The sequence below is a fragment of the Enhydra lutris genome, unplaced genomic scaffold, assembly GCF_002288905.1.
Source record: "Enhydra lutris kenyoni isolate GAN:26980312 unplaced genomic scaffold, ASM228890v2 scaffoldscaffold8, whole genome shotgun sequence".
In the NCBI taxonomy this organism is placed as follows: Eukaryota; Metazoa; Chordata; class Mammalia; order Carnivora; family Mustelidae; genus Enhydra; species Enhydra lutris.
Genome location: NW_019154092.1, coordinates 26,775,950 through 26,797,501, shown reverse-complemented (window position 1 = coordinate 26,797,501; position 21,552 = coordinate 26,775,950). Strand labels below are relative to the sequence as shown.

At 40.5% G+C, this 21,552-nt stretch overlaps 1 protein-coding gene across 1 annotated transcript in view; it reads right to left on the bottom strand.

Annotated features, from left to right (window-relative positions):
* Nucleotides 1-9,897: 9,897 nt before the first annotated feature.
* Nucleotides 9,898-21,552, bottom strand: part of LOC111142409 (meprin A subunit beta) — a 32,921-nt gene continuing 21,266 nt past the window's right edge. The window contains exon 15 of the mRNA XM_022495478.1: nt 9,898-10,041. Coding sequence (XP_022351186.1) covers nt 9,898-10,041 — 144 coding nt within the window. The remainder of the gene's footprint in view (nt 10,042-21,552) is intronic.

Below are 21,552 nucleotides of genomic sequence, written 5' to 3'. Positions count from 1 at the left end.
CCAGGGTCCTGGGATCAATCCCACATCTGGTTCCTTGCTTGGCGGGAAGCCTGTTTCTCCCTCTGCCTGCCACTCCCCCCACTTGTGCTCGCTCTCTCTCTAGAGAGAGAATAAATAAATAAATAAATAAAATCTTAAAAAAAAAAAAACAAACCTGAAAAATACTTATTCCAAGCATCCCTTAGTATCTCCCACATTTGATGCTGTGACATATTCAGATTTCCACTTAATTGTCACCTTCAAGAGACCGAATCAGATATCCTAAGTAGCATAGCCATCCCGCCGGTCACTCACTTCCCCCTAACCTTCGCCTAGCATTTGTCAGCATCTCTTTCTTGTGGGTTTGTGCATTGCCTATAAGCTCAAAGAAAATCAGACTTTGTTGTATTGCTTAGAATTGTATGCTCAAAAATATTTTTGAATGGACGAATGGTAAATGCACAGAATTTTCTCAGATCAGCTTTGAGGCCAGGCCCCTTTTGCTTTCTCAAAACTTCATATTCCACCCATTTTTCCCGCACCCATATTAGCCCTCAATCAATCAATAGCCAGTATCGTTCCACAAGACAAAAATTTTACAGAATATTCATTCCATCCTCACCGATGCTCCTCTCTGTGCTCTGACGCCTCAGATAAGGGTCATAGCCAGAGGCAAGGCCTAGGACACCCATGAAACCCGAGCTAATTCTGCACAGATATTAAACTATAAGAATATACTTTTTAAACAATAAAGAATACAATGTAAGAAAATAAAATGCATTCTGGATTATAGGCAAGTGTTGTCTTTTTGCTATAAGTTTATGGGGTTTTTTAGTTCAAATATCATGAAAAATTAAAATCTGGGATGGAGTGTTTTGCTCATTTCCTAACATTTTATGTCGAATGGAAGGACTGCCAATCTGAGAAGAGGAAAAATGGCACGATTGTATGTGATAGATGAGTGAAAAAAAGTACCCTAAATATTATTTATGCCTAACAAGCTAATAACAATGATCCAAATGAGATATTGTTTCAACTTTAAAGCTTCTATCTTAAAAATAATTCTTTGAAATGTGTTGTTGTCTTCTCCCATGTCTTTGATTGTGCTAATCTATCTGATTCAATTCCACAAATATTGACTGTGTAGTCTTTGAGAACTTGGAATGGGGTGGGGGAGGGGAGGGGGGAGGGCTAGGAACGTAAAGTGAAGAGGAACCTCAAGGATCCTAAAACCTAGTATCCTGCCATGTGTTCCAGAATATTTTTGTACAAACATGCCATATTTTTTTTAAGATTTTATTTATTTATTTGACAGAGAAAGAAATCACAAGTAGGCAGTGAGGCAGGCAGAGGGCAAGGCCGGGGGCGGTGGGTGGGGTGTGGGGGGTGTGGAGCAGACTCCCTGCTGAGCAGAAAGCCCGATGCGGGGCTCGATCCCAGGACCCTGAGACCACGACCTGAGCTGAAGGCAGAGGCTTTAACCCACTGAGCCACCCAGGCACCCCAAACATGCCATATTTTAAAAGATTGTGCCTCTCTTCACTCGTGTTTTCAGTATTAAAATCGAAACAAGGTCAGAGAAAGGTGCCCTGCTGTCACAGAAGCACGCTCTGCCGGTGCGGGCTCACCCAGCTCCCCAAAACGGTCATGCTTCTAGCTTTTCTGGTTGCCTTCTCTATGGGAAAATCAACAGAGCATCTGTTGCACTGAGCTTAGAAACAAAAACGTCCTCTGCTGTGGTAGGAGATAACATCCGCAGAAGGCTGAAAATTAAAATAAAATAAACAGAGGACTGCAGATTGTTCAAATTAGGTTACATTAAAGCCAGAGGAACAGCCTGTCATCTCGCTGTTAAATTAGACTGCGGCTGCCGCTGATTTGGAAGGACAGATGACTGAATGACAAGTGTGAATGAGCCCTGGAAAAGGTGCAAAGGGACCCACGGGGAAGCAAGAAATGCAGAGCAGATGGACAATTAGATTTGAACAGAAGGAGAAACATAGAATTTTTAGGTTGAATTTTTTCAGAAGATAGCAATAACCCATATTTCTACAGACAGACGCCTTTTCTTTCTGATTTCGAAGTCCTTCTCTTTCAGTTTGCTGTCAGAAAAAAGACAGACAGGAGCTGCTGGTAAAGTGATACAGATAAGAACTCCGTGGGTAAGAATACTGGATGTTTCTGGTAAATCTCAGCAAGCATTACGTCACGTCACAGGGTGAGTTACATAGGCATTTCGTAAGACTCTAAATTCCGATACGGGCCAATGAAATCAGTCAATCAGTTAACATAGCCTATTTCTAGGACGTAGAGGTCCCAGAGTACTATCCATTTGCTGCCAGCTGGAAACGAGCTATCTAGGTGAGGAAGCTTGCCGTTATAAGAACCAACACTTTTCTTTTTCTTTTTTTTTTTTTTTTAAAGATTTTATTTATTTATTTGACACAAAGAGAGATCACAAGCAGGCAGAGAGGCAGGCAGAGAGAGGGGGAAAGCAGGCTCCCTGCTGAGCGGAGAGCCCAATGCGGGGCTCCATCCCAGGACCCTGGGATAAGGACCTGAGCTGAAGGCAGAGGGTGAACCCACTGAGCCACCCAGTCGTCCCAAGAACCAACGCTTTTCCAATTTGAAACTCTTTGTTGAATGAATGGATGGGTGGAGGAAAGGGATTGTGCGGTTGCATTCAGTAGTAGACCTTGAAAACAGTTTCCTGGTGAATGTATAAACATAAGTTCCAGTGTCCTACTATCACACACAGACACCCCTGGGCACTGAAATGTGAGTTGGAACCACTGCTTCACTGACACAGTCCTCCTGGGTGGATCTGATACAACAGACAAGCCTAGAGGGCAGGTGGGATGGGCCAACCAGAAGACTGTCACTGATGGCCACCAAGGCATTTGCTGGGAGAGCACCCCAAGGGGGAAGCATCAGGCTCCATGATTGGTTAAAAAAGAAACAATACCAGGTTTCTTGGAGGCAAGGTGGTATTTTGAGTTCTGCACATTCGGAGTAAGTCCAATATTTTTTCTCTGGGACACTCTCATAGGTTCATAGCAAAACCCTAGGAAAACGGAAATGCAAAGGACAGACCCAAAGAATGATCCTTATATAAGATCCCTACACAACGCTGGGAACACTGCCCCGAAGCCTAGCGTGGTTTCAGAGAACACAGGCCAGCTCCAGCATAACTCAGCAGCAAGCCTCCGTGAAAGGACACCTTCCCAACAACCACGTCCTGCCTGGCACATGACAGGACAGGACACGGCCACCCTGCCCCACTAATGTCTTGGCACGAGCATTATGCTACACAGGGATTTACGCTTTCACTCAGTAAAGAATAACTGCGCGCCATGGGTCAAACTCTGGGCTCAACCCTGGGGGCTCAAGGACAAACAAGGCACATTTGGTGTCTGCCTTCATAGGACTTTCATTCCGGAAAGCACTGGTCAAGGGTATCAGTGGCCTAGAAGTGACCTAATAAAGGACCTCAGACTGGGTGGCTGAAACAACAGAAATATATTGTCTCACAGGTCTGGAGGCTAGAATTCGAGGAGCAAGGTGCAGGTGAGGTGGTTTCCTTCTGAGGGTTATGGAAGAGAATCGGTCCTATGCCTCTCCCCTTGTTGGTTTACTGCAATCTTTGGTGTTCCTCTGCATGGAGAAGCATCTCCCTGATCTGGGCCTTCACCTTCACGTGACTTTCTCCCTGTGTGTACGTCTATATCTAAATTTCCTCTTTTTCTAAGGACACCAGTTGTATTGGATTCAGGGGCCCACCCTACTGTAGTATAACCTCATCCTAACGAATTACATCTACAAGAACTCTGTTTCCAAATACAGTCACATTCTTGGGAACCAGATGTCAAGACATTGACATATAAAGGTTGGGGGACATAATCCAGCCCATACAGAGGAAACACTGGTAGGAGCTGCGTGGAAAGGGTGAGTGATGGATGCCATATGCAGCTGAGCTCACGTGAGAAAGCCCCTGGAAATTCTCAAAAACTATCATGGAGGCCTTAGAAGTAGTGGGAGGTCCCACAGAAATAAATGGAGACAAAAGATGGAAAAATACAATTTTTTACTTTTTTCCTTTTACTTTTTTTCCAGCTTTATTGGCACATAATTGACATCATTGTGTAAGTTTAAGGTATACCATGTGATGATTTCATGCATACATGCATACATACTGCCAAACATGTACCACAATAAAGTTAGTTAACACCTCCATCACTTTATATAATTACCATTTTTGTGTGTATAATGAGAACATTTAAGATCTATTCTATTAACAACCTTGAAGTATTAATAATGCAGTATTGTTAACTATAGTCACTATGCTGTACATTGTATTCCAAGGACTTACTCATCTTATAACTGGAGGTTTGTATCCTTTGGCCAACATCTCCTCTTTTCCCCCCAATTCCCAGCTCCTGGTAACCACCATTCTACTCTTTGTGTCTATGAGTTTGTCCTTTTTATTTTTAAGAATTTATCTTTAAGTAACCTCTACACCCAATATAGGGCTCAAACACACAATCCTGAGATTAAGAGTCTCCGCCCTACCACCTGCTCTACCAACTGAGCCAGTCAGGCACCCCGATTTTGGCATTTTTTGATTCCATAAATAAGTGAGATCCTATAATGTTTGTCTTTCTCTGTCTATTTCACTTAGTATTATGCCCTCATGGTCCATCCGTGATGTTGCAAATGGTGGAATTTCTTTCTTTCTTTCTCTCTCACTACTGAATAATCCATTATATATCTACAGCATATCATCTTTCTCCATTCATTTCCATATTTTGGTGTTTCCAGATGTTGGCTATTATGAATACTGCTGCAATAATATGGGAGTGCAGATATATTTTTGAGACTGATTTTGTCTCCTTTGGATATACATCCAGAAACAGGATTGTTGGATCACATGGTAGTTCTTTATTTTTTGAGGAACCTCCATACTATTTTCCATAGTGGCTGCACGGGTTTACATGCCTAACCACAATACACAAGGATTTCCTTTTTCTCCACATCCTTGCCAATGCCCTCTGCCCATTTTTAATCTAACTGGTTTTGCTCTTGGGTTGTGTGATTTCCTTATATATTTTGGATATTAACCCCTTATCAGATAATTTACAAATATTTTCTCCCATTTCACAGGTTGCCTCTGCTTTTCATTGATTGTTTCTTTGATCAGAAGCTCTTTAGTTTGGTATGATCCCACTCATTTATTTTTGCCTTTGTTGTCTGTATTTGTGGTATTAGATCCAAAAACTTGTTGCAACCACTTTCAAGAACACTTTTCCCCATGTTTGCTACTAAGAGTTTCATAGTTTCCAGTTTTACGTTTAAGTCTTTAATTCATTATGAGTTAATATCTGTGGGTGGTGTAAGGGGTTTAACTTCACCATTTTGCATGTGATTTTCCAGTTCTCCCAGCACCATTTACTGGTGAGACTATTCTTTCCCCACTGAGTGTTCTCGACTACCATGTCAAATATTAGCTAACTGCATATGCAGGGATGTATCTCTGGGCTCTCTATCCCATGTGTCTAGGTACGCGTTTTAAAGATTTTATTTATTTATTTGACAGACAGAGATCACAAGTAGGCAGAGAGGCAGGCGGGCGGGGCGGGGGGAAGCAGGCTCCCTGCTGAGCAGAGAGCCTGATGCGGGACTCAATCCCAGGACCCTGAGATCATGACCTGAGCCGAAGGCAGAGGCTTTAACCCACTGAGCCTCCCAGGTGCCCCTAGGTATGCGTTTTAATGACCGTATCAGATTGTTTCGATTTCTGTAGCCTTACCGTGTCGCTGGAAACAGAAAGTGTGACGCTTCCAGTTTTGTTCTCCTTCCTCATGCTTGCTTTGGCAATTTGTAGTCTCTTGTGACTATACAAATTTTAGAATTTTTTTTTCCTATTTCTGTAAAATATGCGACTGGAATTTTGAGAGGGATTACGTTGGATCTCTGGATGGCTTTGGGCACGATGCACATTTGAACAATTTTAGTTCTTCTGACCCATGGACGCTAAATATCTTTCCATTTATCTGTGTCTTCTTCAATTTTTTTAAATCCAAGTCTTACTGTTTTCAGTATACAAATCTTCTACCTCTTCGGTTAAATTTATTCCCAAGGACTTTATTGTTTTTGATACTATTATAAATAGGATTGTTTTCTTTGTTTTTTAATTTTTTCAGATTTTTCCTTGTTAGTGTATAGAAACTCAACTGACTTCTGTATGTTTACCAGATTCATTTATTAGTTCTAACAGGGTTTTTTGGTGGAGTCTTTAGGATTTTCTATAAATAGGATCACATCATCTGCAAACAAACAATTTTACTTCTTCCTTTCTGATGTGAATGCTTTTTAGTTCTTTCTCTGCATGATTGCTTGGGCTAGGACTTCCAGTACTTTGTTGAATAGGACAGGCGAGAATGAGCACCCTTGTCTTGCTCCTGATCTTACAGGAAACACTTTCAATCTTTCCCCATTGAGTATCATGTTAGCTGTGGGTTTGCCATATATGGACTTTATTATGTTGAGGATACTCTGAATTTGACTTCGTATTTTACTGCCCAGGCTAGAGCACGGCACGTGTTTCATCTGCTATTCTGTTTTTTTTTCATATGTTTTTAAATGTTTAGGCCTCTGAATGGTTTCAAATTCATTGCGGTATATAGAATAAGGTATAAATCTAAATTAATTTTTTCCCTATCCTGATATCCAGTTATCACAATAATTTTTCTTTAGTAATGATTTGGGAAATATTTGCAGTGAGTTTCTATTGCAGAAGAAGGTCAGGAATTCTCAAAGCACCTTTATCAGCCATATCCATCCAAACCTTCCCTTCTACCACAGGTTCCCGAGGGACTCGGGACAAGAACTTAGGAACTTGGGAACCTGCTCCAAGAAATTGCAGGTCAGGAAGTACTGCTTTGATAGAACGGAGTTCATGTCCAATATTCCCAGCTTCTCCACGTGATGAAACTGAGCTAGAGCATACAGCTCGGCTCTCCCAACTAAAGCCTGACTCCAGAACCCAAGATAATACCAGTTTCTGGCCAGATACCAGATATGGCAATACAATGATGTGCAGATAGAGAACAGAGGGACTTGGCAGGCCCTGAACCCACTTAGCCAAGCAAATGGCAGGAACTTAGGTATGGAGACAGGGAGGCAGAGAGGCCCACTGAGAGCAGAATTATCAACCACCCCAACCCTGCAGCCTCTCTCCCCAGTTGTCATATTGCTTCTGTTTCACCATACATTAATTTTATAATATATGAACAATGGAATAGAATCCCCTGGGCAATTTATGTTCTTTTAACCCAGCACTGTAATGTTTTGGGTTTTATTACTTTCTAAAATGTTTCAATATGACAGAACAATTGTATGTATATAGATACATATTTTTTAATTCATATTGAATTCTTTGGTCCTCCAGGTGACTATCAAATTGTCAAGTTCGGTTTTCTATTCTGTTATAACTTCCATTGATGACACATCAATGATGCATAAACCTATGTATTACATTCAGTTAGGAACTGTTGTCTTCTGTATTTAAAATTCTCAACTTGGATTATTATATATCTGTCCATCCATTCATTCTTGTCTTTTTATTTTTTCTGTTACAATCTTATGATTTTATAAATGTTGTGTGTCTTGAGTTAATTATTAATAATTCAATATTTGCACAGACAAAAAAAAGGAATCAGTGATATTATGAATCATAAGAAATCATCTGAATGGCCAAAATATATTTCACATTATATTTAGTCTTTGTCTGTGATTTGTGACTCAGAACACCCAAAACTGTTGGAATCTCCTGAGCTGATAAGAGAAACAGGGATGGTTTTTGTTGTAATATTTGGTCTTTGTCCTTAGTTCTTGAAATTACTTTAGAGCCATCATGGTGAAATGGATGTCTTATTTATAAGAAGTGCCTTTCCACCACAGCTGGGTTTATGCTACTGAGGTGACTTTTGGAAAGCCCCTAAGGATGGGGGCTTGTTGTTGTGGGGGGAAACAATCTTGTGATTAGAGGGTTGGAACCTTCAGTCCCACCTCTCTCTCCACTTCAAAGGAAGGGCGAGGTGCTGGAATTTGAGTTCAACCACCAATGGCCAGTAATTTAATCAGTCATGCCTACTTAACGGAGCCTCTATAGAAACCCAGAATGACATGATTTGGAGAGCTTCTGGGTTGGTGAACTTGTTACAGAGAGAGTAGCATGCCCAGAGAAGGCAGAGACACTCCACACCCCTTCCAACATACTTTCCCTTTGCATTTCTTCCATCCACCTGTTCCTGAGTTATATTCTTTTATAATAAACCAGTAATCTAGTAGATAAAATATTTCTTTGAGTTCTTTGAATGACTCTAGCAAGTTAATCAAACCCAAGGCTGGAGTGGAGGTATGGGAACCTCCAGTCTATAGCCCTTCAGTGGGAAGCACAAGTATCAACCTGGGCTTACAGCAGACATCTGACTTGGAGGGTGAGGGACGGTCTTGTAGGACTGTAGCCTTTAACCTGTAGAATCTGATGCTGTCTCTGGGTAGATAGTTTGAAACCAAACTGAATTCTAGAATACCAGCTGATGTCTTGAGAATTACTTATTTGTGTGTAATCCTCCATCCTTATACAGACACACACACATGTACATGCACACATGCACAGATTAGAATTGGATACAGAATCCAAATTATCATTTCATTATCATTGTATATTTTAGCACTATGGCATTCACATGTACAAATAATCTTGCATAGTTATTATATATATATATATATATATATACACAATTATAAGAACTTATTGCCTCTGATAATTTTTGATACAGTCCTTTGCATTTTCCAACAATAGACTCATAAAACGTACAAAATTAAAATGTTCATTTCTGTATTTTCTTTGTAACTTGTTTTTCCTTCTCAACTATCATCAGAAGTCTGGGGCACCTGGGTGACTCAGCTGGTTAAGCATTTGCCTTCAGCTCAGGTTACGATCACAGGGTTCCTGGATTGAGCCTTATGTTGAACTCCCTGCTCAGTAGGGAGTCTGCTTCTCCCTCTGTTCCTCCCCCTGCTTGTGCTCTCTCTCTCTCTCTCAAATAAATAAAATCTTTTAAAAGAAACTATCATCAGTATTTTTTAATGGTAACTGAGGCTTGTTTTCTTTCTTTTTTTTTTTAATTTTATTTTTATTATTTTGTAAAGATTTTATTTTTAACTAATCTCTACACCCAACATGGGACTCAAACTCACAACCTGGAGATCAAGAATCACATGCTCCACTGACTGAGCCAGTCAGGTGTCCCCCTCTTTTTCTTTTTTTTTTTAAGGCACATTTTATTGTGTGTGTGTTTTTTTTAAGTTTGTTTTTTTTTTAGTAATCTCTACACCCAATGGGGGCTCAAACTCACAACCCCAAGATCAAGAGTCACATGCTCTTCTGACTGAGCCAGCCAGGTGCCCCTTGTTTCCTTTTTAATAAGATTATGTCTGAGGGGCCTGGCTGGCTTAGTCGTTAGAGCATGTAGCACTTGATCTCAGAGTTGTGAGTTCAAGCCCTATGTTGGGTATAGAGTTTACCCAAGGAAAAAAAAATTTTTTTTAAAGACTATCTCTATCTTAAATTTAGCATTTTTATAATTTCTACAGTTTTTAAGATCAAATGGAAAGAACAATATGTGATTAACTATTAGAAATTCAAATGCTGAGCACAGCAACAGTTTTTCATTTCTTTTAATAAATTAGAAATAATTTACTCTCTAAAGAGTAAGTATTTGGGACATACCTCTGGAATCACCAAATTTGGGGGCCATTAATTACTTTCTCTACCTGAAGTCTTCGAGAATAATATAGTCTATGAATGGGGGGATGGGAGTCCTTTTTGTGGGGTACAAGTAGGTTGGCAGATCACATGAGTGATGAGTCATTGGCCCCCAGAGCATTATCTTCAGAAAATACTCCCATTCCGTCATTCAGGCCATCCATTCTGTAGCTTTTCTTTTCCCTGTTCCTTCTCCTATTGTCCTTAGAAATGGCCCAAGAAGCTGTAACCTGCAGAAAGACAGACACAGAGAGGCAATGGCAGCCAAAGGAAGACACAAATTGGATAGAAGATTAAGGGTAGAAAATAGAAAGTTTCTTGGGACTGTCAGCGCTTCCAAGGAGAGACACATACTCAGTCCTTTTCCGATATTAACTTCATTTTATATAGTATCCTAGTACCAGCTCGGGAGCTTTCAGAGAGACTGAAAATTAATTCATGAAATACTGCCGAACTCAGGAAGCCAACAATTGCCTCGTGAGGAGGGTGTGTCTGTGAGGAAGGTTGACAGATAAGAAGCCATTGCCGCCCTTTGCTGACAGTCCCAGGACCTTATCCACTCACGCTTTATCAGTGCCATCCTGACAATCCCACTTACTCATTGCCTGAGCTAGCTTTCCCAGGCTCCAGCTGCTTTAGGGTGTACCAGGTCACCATCATTAAGGTTTATGGTGACTGAGTCATGGCCCAGGGAAGGGACATCACCCAGGAAACGTAAGTTCTTGAGGACTTAGGGATGACTTTTGTTTTGTTTGTTATGCAATCATCAGAAGATGATGACAAAAACTTAAATCCTTCTGTTGTGATATGTAGAGTAAGAACCCAAGTAAACCCAAAAAGATCATGTCATTTTTGAAAATCCTTAGAAAAGGAAAATTTTAAAAACCCCACTAACTCAACACTAGACTATACACACGTGAGGTAGTTATATGAAAGATGCACAAGATTCCTTTTTTTAAAGCTTCTCTTTACAGTTTAGACATTCTAATGTAGTTACTGGAACACATGCAAAGAACCTCATCACATAAAAAATTAAAAAGGAGGGGCGCCTGGCTGCCTCAGATGGTGGAACGTGCGACTCTTGATCTTAGGATTTTGAGTTCAAGAGTCACGTTGGGCGTAAAGCTTACTTCAAAGAAAATTAGATAAGAAATATTGTACCTTCTCCCTCTTCCTCCTGCTCCTGCCCGTGTATGCTTTTCCTAAGCCTCTGGGAGATCTGTCTGTGCTTTGTTCATGAGGGTGGCTGGAGAGGGGGTCTTCCCTTGAACATCTCAAGATATTCTTTCAGAAGCAGCGATGGTCATCAGCTTTGGGACAAAAGGGCTTTACTGAGCTTCAGAACCTGGAACCCAGGCCTTAAGTCTTAAGGAGGTCAAGAGCAGTGAGAAGCAGAGATGACAAAGGCCTCAGGTCCAAGGTCTTAACGTTGAGCTGGCAAGTCAAATACATTCCTTGGTAAAGCAGATTCCTCAGTCTGAGGAACCTCTTTGTAGTCTTGGTCAAATTTTGAGGCGGATGTTTTACCTCACATTTTCAAACTACTGATTCTGCTAATAAATTTTGCTATGTAGGGCATGAGGATGGTGTCCCCATACCACCAAGCAATGATCTGATACCAGCTGGGTGTCCTACCACTCAACTCAATTCTGACACTATCTACCTGGCTATAGATCAGAGGTTCCAACGACTGCCTCCTGAAGTTTGATTAATTTGTTAGAGTGGCTTAAAGAACTCAAACATTTTACTTACTAGATTATCAGTTTATCATGAAAGAACATAAGTCAGGAACAACCAGACAGAAGAGATGCATAGAGCAAGGAGTAGGGAAGGGGCCCAGAGCTTCCATGCTCCCTGAACCCACCAGTCTCCCCCCACCTCCACATGTTCACCAGCCTGTAAGCTCTCCAAACCCTGTCCTTTTGGGTTTGAATGGAGGCTTCATCACATAAGCATGACTGAGGAAATCATTGGCCACTGGTGACTGATTCAACCCCCACCATGCCCAGAAACCAGAATAGGGCTGAAACTACCTAATCTTCATTGGTTCCCCTGGCAACCAGCGCCTATCCCTATTTTTCCAAGATCACCTCGTTAGCAGAGCAAAAGACACCTTTCCTGCTTTCATCATGTAGGAAATTCTGGGATTTTAGGAGCTCTGTGGCAGGAACCAGAGGAATAGCAAATATGTATTTCTTATTACCAATCATTATATCACTACATACTTCCCAGTATAATTTCTTTTCTGTTTGTTCTAGGGCTGATTTGGTTTGGCTCTACTTGATAGTTGACCCCCTCAAAGATTTCCATGCAGTTTCTCTGTTAGATACGGATCTTAAAAGATAGTTTAGATGTGCCATCAACCACTGCTGAGGTCCAATCAGCCACCTGTGGCCCCCCCACGCACACAGCAGAATGGAGGAAGCACAAGGTGAAGGACAGTTCATCTAATTCTAGAAATGATATCTATTCTCTGCCAAATAAGGATAGTGTGGTGTCTAAATGGGGTTATCTCAGGCACCGTCTGTCTTCAGCTCAGGTCACCTGGGATCATGACCCACATTGGGCTCCCTGCTCAGCAGGGAGTCTGCTTCTCCCTCTCCCTCGCCCCTCCCCTCTGCTCTCTCTCCCTCAAATAAATAATCTTAAAAAAAAAACAAAACTTAAACTCTAAAAAAAAGGGGGGGTGTTTTGATCATATGAGGACCCCCGTATGGGATGATGACAGGTGGAAGCCAGTGGCAAAGAATTCACCTGAGGCAGAATAAAAGAAACAGAAGTTGACTGAATCAACTGCAAGGAAGCAGCAGGCAGGACCCCCCGAGGAGAAGCTGTCTGCCCCAGGCAGTGGTGGGGCCGATTTTTAAAGAAGGAAGGTGAGGAGGTATGAGGACCTACGGAATGTCCCTTTTTCGGTATCTGTGCCTGGTTGTGAGTAGCCCATTGTTAAGTTAGGGCCTATGGAAATCTCCATGTGGGTCCCATGATGGACCAGTCTGGGTTCTGCCAAGTGGTTGCTATGGGCCCTTTCTACATTCCACTGCTCAAGGCTGTTTGACAGAAAGTGGCCCTCACAGATAATATTACCTATCACAATGATTCTTTTGAGAATTAAATATATAAAACATCTTACACAGAACCTTGAGTAAGGCCACCCCCAAAATGTTAGTTCCCTTTATCTGACCAATTGGAAAGTCCGTTCTTCTTCCGATCCTGCTAATCTCTAAGGTCCCGGAAGTTTATGAGCTATCCATCTCCGGCGGGCCTGTTTCTGCTTCCTGGGTTGATCTGAAATGAGCATTTATGTAGCCAACGATAGATTATATATAATATATTATATGTAATATGTAATTTATGTGTGTGTGTGTGTGTGTGTGTATTAAATACAATTTGGACCTACTATAGCTATGCAGTATTGTTGGGGAGGAAGAACTTCCTCCGCCCTGTAGTCCTTCCAGCTGGATGTAGAGTCACATTAACATGAGATAGGTTACCAGGAGAAAATCAAATTTAAGAGGTGGGCTTCGTTTGTTAGGAGTCCACATGGCACTGAGACACTGAGGCAACATGAAGCTAAGGAAAAAGGTAGGGGCCCAGGGTGAGAGGAGACATTTAGAAAAATAAGATTGTTCCATTATGCAGCTGAGTTTCTTTGGTAAGAGGGGGGCCATTGTTAATAGTTCTGTTCCTGTTGCAGGCTTTCCTTTCCAGTGTAGATTTAGGCAGTTATGGGGGAGGCAGACAGCTTTTTCTGCATCTGTTGGGTGTTCATTACTTTTAAGTCAAAATAAACTTTATGCCAAAGTGGGACAAGTTGGGGCAGTCTTCCCTGAGCCCTTACAATATTAATGAACGGCATTTTACCGTTTTACCGAAGTGTATGTATACCTGCTTATTCCCTTGTTTTTCTGATATATTCATGTACTACATATGAATAATATGATTATATTCACATATAAGAAATGGGAAGAATTGCCTCTATTTGTCTTAGAATAAAAAATACAAGATGGGGGATGCCTGGGTGGTTCAGCTGGTTGAGTGTCTGCCTTTGACTCAGGTCATTATCCCAGGGTCCTTGGATCGAGTCCCACATCCAGCTCCTTGCTCAGCAGGGAGCCTGCTTCTCCCTCTCCCTGCCACTCCCCCTGCTTGTGCACACTCTCTTTCTAATAAGTAAATAAAGTATTTTTAAAAATACAAAATGCTCAAAAATTATCTCTATCTCAATTTGGGAACCCTTGATTATGGAGCAGTCACAGCTTGCCCATGACTTGGTAGCATCGATCAACCAAGAACCACGCTGTGGGAGGCCTGTAAAGCTTGCAACACAAATGGTCAAGATTCTGTGCAAAAACACAACAATAAAATCAACCCTTAAAGGGCTAAATTTTCTTAAGCAGGATTTTTACAAACTGCCATGAACATGGACTTTGAGGAAAGGCACATACACAACTGCAAAGCTGCTAATTAGACACTTACAAAAAAACTGCTCTTGGGGCACCTGGGTGGCTCAGTGGGTTAAAGCCTCTGCCTTCGGCTCCGGTCATGATCCCAGGATTCTGGGATCGAGCCCCACATCGGGCTCTCTGCTCAGCAGGGAGCCTGCTTCCTCCTCTCTCTCTGCCTGCCTCTCTGCCTACTTGCGATCTCTATCTGTCAAATAAATAAATAAAGTCTTAAACAAAACAAAACAAAACAAAACTGCTCTTAACTAATCCCCTTGCTACTCCAGCCAGTTTAGGGAAAATAACCCATTATCCTCCAAGACACTTCCTCCTGCCTCCTTACCCTCTCTCTTCTTACCCTCCCTTTGTATTCCCACTTCTAACAATAGCAGCTCTTGCTTACAAAGTGCTGGTGATGTACTAAGAACTGCTTAAAGCACTTCACATACATCAGATAGTCTAATTGTTGCAACAACATTCTGAGAAAAGCATTGTTATTGCTCAGTAGAGAGGTGGGGAAATTAAGGCAGAGAGAGTTGAAGTAGTCTGTGCAGGGTCATACAATGAGTATGGGGTGGGATGTGAGCCTAGACAGTCTGGCTCCTGAACTGCATCCTTACCCAGCTGCATGGGGGGAACACTGTCTCTTCTGTTGCTAAAGGGACTACCTACAACTTTTTTATTCCAGGTTTGTCTGAGACAAGGAAAGCCTACTGTTCATAGTCATTTCTTTTTCTTTTTTTTCTTTTATTTATTTTAGAGAAAGAGAATGCAAGCTGGGGGAGAGGCAGAGGGAAAAGAAGAGAGAGAATCTCAAGCAGACTCCCCATTGAGCACGGAGCCTGCCACGGGGCTCAATCCCACGACCCTCAATCCCACGACCCTGAGATCATGACCTGAGCCGAAACCAAGAGTCAGACACTTAACCAACTGTGCCACCCCAGCACCCCATCTGTAGTCTTTTCTGACAGCACTCTTCACCCTCAAAAGTACCCTGTTTAGATAATAAATTTTATTTATTATTATAATTATATTATTATTAATATATTAATAATTATACTATTATTATTATTTTAATGCTACCTACTTTGCATAGCTACTATTTGTTGAGTGCCCACTGTGCACCAATTTCCCACATAAATTTACCACCAAATGAAATTACCACATTTAAACCACACAAAAATTCCCATATGTAGTAGATGTCCCTATTTTATGGCTGAGGAAATTGAGGCTCAGAGATATTGGGAAAGTGTTCTAAAATTACTAAGTCCTATTTACTGAGCCAGGATTCCAATCCAGGTCTGTCTTTTACAAAAGTTCATGTCTTTAACCACTATCCTAACTTTGCCCCTTCTGAAAGGCAAGCAGCCAAGAAAAATCATCTAAAAGGCCACTAACCAGGGTGTCTGTGTGGCTCAGTCTGTTAAGTGTCTGCCTTCTGCTTAGTCATGATTCCAGAGTCCCGGGATCAAGCCCCATGTGGGGCTCCCTGCTCAGTGGGGAGTCTGCTTCTCCCTCTCTGTCTGCCCCTCCTCCTGCTTTTTCTCACTCACTCTCTCTCTCAAATAAATAAATACAATGTTTAAAAAAATAAATTAAATAATAAATAAAATGTCACTAGCTATGAAAAGGAAAGTCTCCCATTACTCCCTGCATTTCACTTGTGCAGCTGTTCTTTTTTTTTTTTTTTAGATTTTATTTATTTATTTGACAGAGATCACAAGTAGGCAGAGAGGCAGGCAGAGAGAGGAGGAAGCAGGCTCCCCACCGAACAGAGAGCCCAATGTGGGGCTTGATCCCAGGACCCTGGGATCATGACCTGAGCTGAAGGCAGAGGCTTTAACCCACTGAGCCACCCAGGCACCCCTTGTGCAGCTATTCTTAAAGGGTGGCTCGTCAATCCCTAACAACCTCCCAAATCCTTTCATGGGGTCATGGAGATAAAAATATTGTCATATTAATACTAAAATGTTATTTGCCTCTTCTATGGTGATATTTGAACTTCTGGGACAAAAGTATTTGTGAGTCTATAATGAGATGCCACCTTACACCCACTAGAACTGTTATAATTTTTTAAAATGGAAAATCGGTGCACCTGGCTGTCTCAGTCTGTAGAGCATCTGACTCTTGATCTCAGGGATCATGAGTTCAAGCCCCACCTTGGGTGTGAAGATGACGTTTAAAAAAAGAACAACAACAAAAATGGAAAATAACAAATCTGGTGAGGATGTAAAGAAATTGGACCCCTCACGCATTGCTGGTGGGGATGTAAAATGGTGTAGCTGTCATGGAAAGCATATGATAATTCCTCAAAAAGTTAAACATAAAATTGCCATATGACTCACCAGTGCTACTCCTAGATACATTCCCAAAAGAACTGAAAATAGATGTTCAGGGGCACCTGGTTGACTCAGTTTGTAGAGCGTGCAACTCTTGATCTCAGGGTCATAAGTTTGAGCCCCACACTGGACAGAGAGATTACTTAATAAAAAGTATTAAAAAATAGATGTTCAAACAAAAACTTGTACACAAATGTTTGTAGCAGCATTATTCACAATAGCTTAAAGGAGGAAACAACCCAAATGCCCATCAGCTGATTGATGAATGGATAAAAAGTGTGGTATATTCATACAATGGAATATTATTCAGCTGTAAAAAGGAATGCTGGACAATTCTAAAGACCACAGTGAAAGCTTGAACATCTTATATTAGGTGAAAGAAGCCAGACACAAAGGTCACATATTGTATGATTCCATTTATACAAAATGTCCAGACTAGGCAAATTCATAAAGACAGAAAGCAGATGAGTGGTTGCCAGGCGCTGGTGGGGGGAAGAGGGATAATAACTGCTTAGTGGATAATTTTCTTCTGGGGGTAATGAGAATGTTCTGGAACTAGAGAATGGTGGTGATTGTATAACATTTTAAATGCACTGTGTCACTTTAAAATGGTTAAATGGTGAATTTTATAATTTAAAAAAAATTTCTATGGTTTTTTTCAAGATTTATTTATTTATTTTAGAGAGAGAGAGATGGGGGGAAGGGCAGAGGGAGAGAGACTCAAGCAAGTCTGACTCCCCACTGAGCCCAGAGCTTGACTCAATTCAGGGCTCAGTCTCATGACCCTGATATCACAACCAGAGCCAAAACTAAGAGTCAGATGCCTAAAACCAAGAGTCAGACCACCCAGGAGACCCTGTATTTATTTTTTATTTTTGAAAAGATTTCATTTATTTATTTGAAAGAGAGAGAGAGAGAGCACAAGAAGGTAGAGGGCAGAGGGAAAGGGAGAAGTAGACTTCTCCTCAGCAGGGAGCCTGATGCAGTACTCAACCCCAGGACCTTGGGATCATGACCTGGGCCAAAGGCAGAGGCTTAACCAACTGAGCCACCCAGGTGCCCCTAGTTTACAAATTTCACCACAATAAAAAAATTAGGAGCAAAAAGTAATCATGGGTAAAACTGGGGTATCTTAACACAAATCAAGGCAGCCGTACCAGACTGTCACTGGAAGTCATTGTAATTTTCACTGTTGTACATTCATAGTAAATAAATACAGAAATTCGTAGTAAATAAATACAGAATTTTAAAGCCAGTTTTACTTAAGAATGTCCCTAATGAAGCAGTAGACATTATTAACTTTATGAAAGCTTAACCATTGAGTATACATCTTTTTTGTATTTAAGTATAAATTTTAAAAGAACAAATTATGTATATGTTACATTTATATATACTTATACATAATTTATATAATAATATATAATAGAATTTATATATTACATTTCTGTATAGCTAGGTATACATATTTATATCTAAATAAGTGTATATTATATATAACATATGCTTTATATGTTATATTTAATATATAATTATAACCATATATATCTATATACCTTTATATATGAAAATTGTAATACCCAGAGTAAGGACTATAAGAGCTATACAAAGAGATGCACACAGAAACACTACAGATAAATGGATAGATGGATAAAGATAGACGTTCAATATCATTAGTCATTAGGGAACTGCAAATTAAAACCACAGTGGGAGATCACTACACACTTCTCAGAATGGCTAAAATAAAAATAGTGACAAATGAAAGAAACCAATCTGGAAAGGCTGCACACTGTATGATTCCAACTCAATGACATTCTGGAAAAGGCAAAACTCCGGAGGCAGTAAAAAGATGAATGGTGGTCAGGAGTTAAGTGAAGGGAAGATGAGTAGACAGAACACAGAAGCATTTTTCAGGTGGTGAAACTATTCTGTAAGATATTATAATCAGTGAATCCATGTTACTATCCATCTGTGCAAACCCATAGACTATACCACACCAACAGTGAATCCTAATGGAAAGTATTGACAACAATGAATTTACCACTCTGCTGATGCTGACAGTGGGAGAGGCTGTGGGTGTGTTGGGGAGAGGGGGCATATGGGAACTCTGTACTTTCTGCTTAGCTTTGCTGTGAATCTAAAAGTACTCTAAAGGAATAGCTTATTTAAAAAAAAAAGATACTAAAACACAAAAAGGTGGTAGATACGCAGAGAAACTGGATTACTCATATGCTGCTGCCGGAAGTATAAAAGAGGACAGCCCCTCTGCAAATCACTTTGGCAGTGTCTTAAAAAACTAAACATGCAATTACCATATGACCCAGCAATTGCTATTCTGGGCGTGTATCCCAGAGAAATGAAGACTTATGTGTCTGTAAAACCTGTCCATGAATGTTTACAGCAGCTTTATTTTTAATAGCCCCAAACTGGAAACAACCCAAATGTCCTTCAACAATGAATGGTTACACTGTGGTGAATGCATACCGGGAACAGTACTAGGCAATAAGATGAACAAACTAGTGTATATACAATCTGGAGGACTCTAAGAGAATTATGCTGAGTTTAAATTTAAAAAAAAAAAAAAAAAAAGCTATGCCCAAAGGTTCTATAGTGCATGATTCTGTTCATGTGACATTGTTTTTAAATGACAAAATGACAGAGATGGAGAACAGATTAATGGTCACCGGGCATTAAACAGCAGGTGTGAACAATAGGCAAATGGACTGGTTATTTGAAGGCAACTTGAGGCATCCTTGTGGTAATGAAAATGTTCTGTATTTTGGTTGTAACACTGTAGATAATCTGGCTGTGACATTGTACCATAGCATTGCGAGGTGTTCCCATGGAGAGAACCTTCGAGAAGGGTACAGGGATCTCTCTCTGTTGTTTTTATCTTTATTTTTTTAATAACTACATGTGAATTGATAATTATCTTAAAATAAAATTTGAATTAAAAAATTGACTGAAGTGAGCCTATCACTACAAGGAAGACAGTATTTGTTGCCAATAATAAGATTTAAGCTTTCAAGCAAAAATCCAAATTTTAGAAAATCTGCTTTTGCCACCATGAGTATCAACTTCCCAAGACTTAAAGACTTTTTTTTATAAGATCAGTAGTGATATTAACTAATGTCATGTTTTGATATGGTATAATAAATGTGCCACAAGCTGTAAGCGACGCATAACTCAGCGAACCAGGAAGGTATTTTCTAAATGATCAATACACAATATTACAAAATCATGCATAGATGAAAGATCCATCCTGATCCTATATGGAATACAAAAGTTTGTTGATACTTTCTCAGATTCCAGCTGCAGCTAAACTTTAAACAAAGCATTCAAAAAGACTATCCAAAATTACCTGAAAAGCTATTTAAATACACCTCCCATTTCCAATTACATACCTGTGTGAGGCTAGATTTGCTTTGTATCCTTCAATGAAAATAACGTATCACAACAGACTGAATGCGGACACATATGGGAGAATTCAACTGTTTTCTATTAAGCCAGACGGTAGGGATTTGCAAAAAAGTATAAAACGAATCTAAATTTTCTTGTTTTGAAAAACAGTTTTTTTTCTTAAAAATATTATTTATGCTAACATGTAAACATTGGGCTTATTATTTATTAATGATTAAGAAATACATAGCTTTCCATTTTCCTGGTTTGAATTTCTAATAACATAAGTACTGACAAATGTGATATTCACAAGCAAAAGCCCTTTGGGTCCCTCCATCACTTGTAAGAATGTGGAGGCTCCTGAGACTGAGAGCTTGGAGAAGCACTGTTTTGGGAGTTAAAAGTTTTCTAGTTGATTGCAGTCACATGTTCAAACAAATTCTAAACCCAGCTCATGTTCTGAAGAGTCTGTGGAAGAAAACAAGAGAGTAGCCAGCTTTGGCCAGAGGGGCAACGTGTTCCCGGAGAGAGAGGGAGCTGTCCTACTACCCCTCCTTACACTGGCATGGGACCACACACAAATGCTGAGACAGCATGTAGATCATTTCCACTGGGTGTTTCCAGTGGGTGCCCAGGTGATCACTTGTGAGGCCACTGCCCTTGGCCCCCAAGGGAAGGATCGGTAATTTGGAAAGCTATCCCTAATTATTGTGCTACTTTTTATAGATGATATTATACTTCTCCAGGAGCCTGAATTGCTTCCCTTCTTTTAAAAGCAAGAACACAAACATTTCAGCAATTAGACTTTCACCAAAAAATGATTTATAGTATATCCAGCCCTTTACAGAGAAGATCCATTTATAGGAGAACAAGGAAGTTGGAATAGATTCTAGGTGAAATCCATGATGAAGAATCCTTTTTAATTTCATTTGCTGGCCATGTTGTTGAGTTGATCTTCAAAATGCATGTTGCTAAAAGGGGAAAGAACAATTGATGATTTAATTTCTAAATTTAAAGACCATCATTTCAATGAATCACAGTGAAGCAGTCTCATTTTTAAATGAGGTGCCATCAACAGGCTCCTGGCATCCCTGCCTGCCGGGGGTCTGCCCCAGCCGGGTCTCCACGAAGAAGCCCTGGCCTGTCTGGCTGGCCTAATTCAGATGCTACACCGTTACAACGAGCACACACTGCAGCCTCAGAAAGAAAGGCGTTCTGATTTAAGACCTAAAGTAGATCTGGAGATTCTGTTTTCCGTGAATTAACTGTAGAAATGTTTAGACTGGAGGATATGTAAGTTGATTTCTTGCTCTTGGGAATATGGCGGTTAGGGGTGTGTGTGCTTGCGTGTGTGCGTGTGCGCGCACGTGTGTGTGTGGTGTTACTTAAAGGCCCTACCCTGTCCCTAATACTCTAATAATTCTTCTCTTTCTTTTTTTTTTTTTATTTTTTTTTTATTTTTTTTTTAAAGATTTTATTTATTTATTTGTCAGAGAGAGAGAGAGGGAGAGAGAGCAAGCACAGGCAGACAGAATGGCAGGCAGAGGCAGAAGGAGAAGCA